This window comes from Lactuca saligna, chromosome 8 (genome assembly GCF_052625555.1).
Source record: "Lactuca saligna cultivar CGN05327 chromosome 8, ASM5262555v1, whole genome shotgun sequence".
Lineage (NCBI taxonomy): Eukaryota > Viridiplantae > Streptophyta > Magnoliopsida > Asterales > Asteraceae > Lactuca > Lactuca saligna.
The window spans coordinates 44282020-44288123 of NC_136424.1; the positions used below are offsets into that span (position 1 = coordinate 44282020).

A 6104-nucleotide genomic window follows, 5' to 3' on the forward strand; every position below is an offset into this window, starting at 1 on the left:
GTGTATTATACTAGAATACACTCTCATTCTTCTAGATTCGAATTCATTCTGCAAAAATATTATTATTGACATTAATGAATTATAAGTATTTATATCATTTAATATATATATATATATATATATATATATATATATATATATATATATATATATATATATATATATATACTAAATTCTTATTGGTACATTTTAACACACAATATATGTCAGAAATATTTGAACCTCTCTCTATATATATATATTACCTTTACCGACGATTTTGCTAGTTTTTACTGGCGACTTCCGTCTACTAATTCCCCTTTTTTTTGTGGTGAAAGCTCTTTACAAATTTGTTAGTTTATTTGTTAAAAAAGCAAATCATTAAGATCTAATGGAATTGGTGTACAAGAAAGCGTTAAATTGACCTTATTCTTCACTATAAGACAGAAGAAACGATTAACATAATATAATTACCAATATGATATTCTAAACAACATAATAAAGGGTTTTTAAGTGAAGAAATCTTCGAATATTCGAAGGTAACTGTAGCATAAGGTTTATGAATGTCGTTGTCATTTGGTGAAGTATATTCTTCATTTCTGTATAATTAATATATATCTTTCTAGGTAAGCAGATGGGCCATTGTCGATCCTCCAATCTTATACCTTGTCCAAGAATATTCTTTGACATCTAAATCCTACTTTATACTTTGGCCGAATTCATTTTATTTATAGAATGCGAGAGAGGAGAAGCGCGATCTGAACCTAATATTTAACGGATTATCACCTAAACGTTACAGTTAAATGATTAAATCACAAATGTGCATTTAATAGACTCTTAATTTAATATATTCTTAATGATATAACTTATATAACTTGTTCAAAATTTATATTAATATTTTAATTTAATAAGATTATATCAAAACACTATTAATATTTAAAAAGAACAACGAAATGTGAATGTATGTAACCATAAGTTTAAATATTAATTATTGTTGTATCTACAATCGAGGGATTTTAATGAAAAAATATGCAATCAAGAGTATGTGTTCTTCCCGTTTAGGTATGGTTTAGCATGTGCCATACTACATGCAAAAGAAGGTTAATTAAGTAGATCAACCACGACTGTTCTTTTAAGTTTTAAGTATGAATACAATGTTTAGTTGTTGACAAAGAGAATTTGGCTCTTTACTCGCCAAAGGGACGTATTTACTTTTCTCGATCTTTACAATATCTAAACCTGTCATGTTTTTCCATGCCTTCTTATTATTATAATTCATTTGTATGAAAGGATTTAAAAGGTTCGTTTGGTTCGCGACGCCCCGACTTCGACACCTTCCCCTTTGGACCTTCCGATTTATCCCAAGCTTTCCCTAAGAAAATAAACCAAAGATTCTATCTCCCATTCTCTCTCTAGAATTTTATTGAATATAATTATCTTGTATTCCAAGTTTATTCCTCTTCCCAGTTCGATCGAGTTTCGATCCTTTTCTTCTCCTTAAAACCGGATTTCCCGATGTTCAAAGACAAAACCCTCCAAAATTTAAAAGCCATATGATCCCAAACAAACTCAGAGTAAAGTAATCCGCCAAAAAGTACGTGATCGAGGGACAGTTTTAAGAAAGAGAAGAATGGTTACTTACAGTAATATTCCAATTGATTATAGAGAAAAAATGCAGAAATATCAAGAGTATATTGAAGCTTTAGAAGAAGAACGTAGAAAGATTCGAGTATTCGAACGTGAGCTTCCTCTTTGTCTTGAACTTGTCTCTCAAGGTAAACGATGATAGTTTTCTTCCTAAATAGAATACATGCACTTTTTCACTCACTTTGTGTGAGAAATTCTTTCTTTATAACATGGAAATCTTTTGGCAATTTTCCATATATGTTCTTGATTAGGCTATGTTTTCCTGAACTTGTTGTGGTTAAAGTGCCTATAAACTTCTTGATTTGTGCGTTATTAATCCCATTCCAAGAATTTAGATTTTCTATTTTTAGGCTCTTGATTGATTTCTTTTCTTCTAATTATGGGTTTTCGAGATCTAACTGTTCTTGGTGCATAAATCTACTTTTGCAGCGATTGAAAGATGCAGACAACAAATGTCGGGGACGATCATGGATTGTGTTAATGGTCAATCTGATCAATATTCTGAGCAAACATCAACTGAAGGTCCAGTTCTAGAAGAGTTTATTCCCATTAAACCAGATTCATCTACCAATAATGATGATATTGATGCGCAACAAAAGCAACACTTATCTCGTAATTCCAAGATCATTTGTAGCAATGAAACATCGTCTCCATTTTCTCGGAAATCAGATTGGTTAACATCCGCTCAACTCTCGATAAAAACCCCAGATCCACCCATCGAAGAGGTACCAATTAATCCAACAAAGTATCCAACTTTTCTGGGGAAGTAAGTTTGACTAAAGATATAGTTTTTAATAATCATCATTTTTTCTCTGCTTTCAGGATTTCTTGTCGAACAAACTGGTAGCAATGGAGACAAACAGAAATGGATATGGCGCTTTTCATCCTTTCATGAAGAAAAGAAGTTTCAGCCCGACACCGAATATGGAAGGTGAAAGGTCATTGACGTGTCCGGCGATGGTTCTAAACGCTGCCAACAGCTGTTCGGCGGACACAGACGGTGGTGGTGGAAGTAAAGGTGAAGATAAAGGACTTTATAATAAGAAAGAAAGGAGGTGTTGGTCGCCGGAATTGCACAGACGCTTCCTCCATGCTCTTCAACAACTTGGTGGTGCTCATAGTGAGTTTCTTTTTGTTGATTAACGAACTTATAATTATAATTTCTCAATATTTTATCTTAACTATATTCAAACTTCATGTAATTTATTGACGTAAAATTTTATTTTCTATGAAGTTGCTACGCCCAAGCAAATTAAGGAATTAATGAAGGTTGACGGGTTGACGAATGATGAGATTAAAAGCCACTTACAGGTTTGTATTTTCTTTAATTAATATATGATTCATTAAAGAATCCACATGTTCTAAAGTTTTACTTTTCTTATGCATGACAGAAATATCGTCTGCATACTAGAAGGGTGAGTAGTCCAACAATCCACCATAACGACCCTCATCCTTCCCAACTTGTGGTGGTTGGCCGGATATGGATGCCGCCGTTGGAATATACCACCACATCTCCGGCAATAGATAACACCAATAAAGCCAAAGGAGTATTCACTCCAATCGCTTCTCTATCGCCATCTATTACTGCATCTTTATACAAAACAAAACCTTGCAATCAACAACCATATTTCGATGGAAAAGGAAGCCAAAGCCATAGCAATTCTCCTTCCACCTCCTCCATGTACACCACCACTGTGTCAACGGCTTTCTGAGGTCCATAAATCATACTTACCACCACCTATATGTTTTATAGAGTGATGTGAAAATTTTGTGAAAGACCCTTGTCTACAAGACTACCTGTGATGTTTGTTTTCATTGGCCCATTTTTTTAAAACGTATAAGATAATTATGCGTTATGTTCGTAGATGTTATGTAACCAATTTTTTTTGTTCTTTTAGCGTATGATTTTACAGTTAGATGGTGTCGGGTACATTTGAGACAATGTAATAAGATTTTACAAATTTGAATAACATACAGTTGTACAATCTGTCCCCACAGTTGAAGATAAAACTCAATATGGTTAATATAATAAAAGACTCCTTTTGATCCACTTGGCATCTCCTTATTCCATAATTTTACAAAGTTAATAATCCATATTGCGCTTCTCCATTTCATTTTCCCATAATCGTTTCTAATAACACTTTCAAATTGAATTACAAATTTTCGTCAATTGATAATCTCTCCCCAAATTTTACGTATTGGTTTTTGGAACCAAATCACCCTTTATCTTTCCGACTCTGTATAAGAAATCCTACATCAACACGATTTATATAAGTCGATCACCACTGTTGTTGATGGTTCTTACTCTAAATTGATGGATGGTTATTCTTAGATTCTTTGCAAGGCCTAATTTCTAGGGTTTTCTTTGATTTTTTTTTTTTTGGTTTTTGTTTTTCTATTTCTACTTTGACTCCTGTTGCTAAATCAATTATTTTTCTTGATTTTTTTTTTGTTGTTCGACATCATTCATGGGTTTTCTTGTGGGTCTGAATATGATTTTTGGTTCTTGCGAATTGTGAAGTTGGTAAAAGTAGTCTTCTATGTCGAGTAACAAGGGTATAATTCTTATTTTGGTTTTATCTGGTGTTACAATGGTTGAAGGAGATGCTAACACCACCATTAAGAAGGGTATGGGTTTTAGGCAATATTTTCAACACCTAACCCCTCTCGCTTCTTTTCCCCTTTCTTATAATGTGTTCGTTTTCTGTTCGAAACAAAACCCTTACCACCACCATTAACCTATACAAAGAGAAAGAATAAATTAAGAACACCAGTGGTTTCATTTGACTCTCTATGTTATTATTCCTTTCTAGAAATTGAAGGATAATCGAGAAAGGTAATGGTTGTTAGGGAGTTTTTCATGTTAGTTGTTTCCTTGTAAGACTCCAAACAAGGTCATGTAAGTCCTTTGAATAATAGATGAAGGTATACAGTTTGGAATTTTCAGTTATTTTTTTTTTTTTTTTTTTTTTGGGTTTAGGTCATTTTTGGTCACTTAACGTTTGATTTTGTGCTCATTTGGTTACTTAACTAGTTTTAAGTTTTAAAAGGTCATCGAACTTTTGGCTTTATGTCATTTAGTCACCTAACTTTTGATTTGGTCACTTAACTTTTGGATTTGTGATCATTTAGTCACCTAACTTGTAAAATTGTATTCATTTAGTCACTAAACTTTTAAAATAAAGCTATAAAAATGAGCATAACTTTAAAAGTTATCTGACAAAATAAGCATAATTTTAAAAGTTATGTGACTAAATGAGCAAAAATCCAAAATTTTAGTGACCAAACCAAAAGTTAGGTGACTAAATGAGCAAAAACCTAAAATTTCGGTAACCTTTTAAAACTTAAAATGAGTTAAGTGATCAAATGAGTAAAAACCTAAAATTTTGTGTACATGTGTATGTGGAATTTAGCTTTGTTTCTTATAGTAAATTGCATAACGAATGCAATTTAGGGATTTTGAGTTGATGTTATGTCTAAGATGTCTATGGCTTTATGTTATGATATATAATTGGTATATTTCCCATGAAACCAACCCTTCTCATTAATCAACAATATATATTACATAATACAAGTATAGGACCAGAATACATAAACTAATATGGGCCTAATAATATAAAATAATATAAACAGCATAATACACATTAATAGCCCCCCTCCCCTGCAGTTTGAACAGGAGGTAGCTGACGATCAGTCAAACTGGATCTGAGATCCAGAAATAGAGACGAAGGAAGCCCTTTGGTGAAGATGTCTGCATATTGAGAGGAGGACGGAACATGTAGAACTCAAATCTGACCCAATGTCACCTTGTCACGAACAAAGTGAATATCTATCTCAATGTGTTTTGTCAGTTGGTACTGAACAGGATTGTTGGACAAGTAGACTACACTAACATTATCACAATAAACAATAGTGGCTCTAGTGGTGGGGTAGCGAAGCTCCAGGAGAAGATTTCGAATCCAAGAGGATTCGGCGATAACATTTGCAACCTCGCGATATTCTGCTTCAGCACTAGATCGAGATATAGTACATTGGCATTTAGATGACCAGGATAATAGATTCTAACCAAGAAACACACAATATCAAGAAGTTGATCTTCGAGTTTTGGGACAACCCGCCTAATCAGTATCGGAGTAGGCAATTAGACCTTGAGAGGGCGTGGAATATAATTATATACCATAATCAATTGTTCCTCGAACATACCATAGAACACGATCAAGTGCGATAAGATGCGGCTCTGTAGGATCCTGCATGAATAAACATATTTGTTGAACTGCATATGTGATATCTGGCCTGGTGAATTAGATATTGTAGAAAGCCTACAATACTGCGATACAAAGTCAGATCAGAGACAGGTTGTCTAGTGTCATCCATCTTGATCAGGGTGCCTATTGGAGTGCTAAGATGTAACATCCGGGATTTCGGGTATGTTAGTTTGTGTTTCAATTTTGAGGATTTAGGAGGGACTCGACGAGTGA

At 33.6% G+C, this 6104-nt stretch overlaps 1 protein-coding gene across 1 annotated transcript; it reads left to right on the forward strand.

The window, feature by feature from the left end:
• Positions 1-1250: 1250 nt before the first annotated feature.
• On the forward strand, positions 1251-3611 carry LOC145013050 (transcription factor HHO3-like). The gene is made up of 5 exons (XM_078971854.1): positions 1251-1754; positions 2056-2351; positions 2449-2746; positions 2861-2937; positions 3018-3611. Exons 1-5 carry the CDS (start codon positions 1610-1612, stop codon positions 3336-3338), a joined length of 1137 nt encoding a protein of 378 aa, XP_078827980.1. The 5' UTR covers positions 1251-1609; the 3' UTR covers positions 3339-3611.
• Positions 3612-6104: the final 2493 nt, after the last annotated feature.

Excerpts from the sequence above, each read along its gene's own strand:
- LOC145013050 (XM_078971854.1), top strand. The coding sequence starts at position 1,610 with ATGGTTACTTACAGTAATATTCCAATTGATTATAGAGAAAAAATGCAG. Across the intron at positions 2,352-2,448 it reads CAGATCCACCCATCGAAGAG|GATTTCTTGTCGAACAAACT; the intron begins GTACCAATTAAT and ends CTCTGCTTTCAG. Across the intron at positions 2,747-2,860 it reads ACAACTTGGTGGTGCTCATA|TTGCTACGCCCAAGCAAATT; the intron begins GTGAGTTTCTTT and ends TTTTCTATGAAG.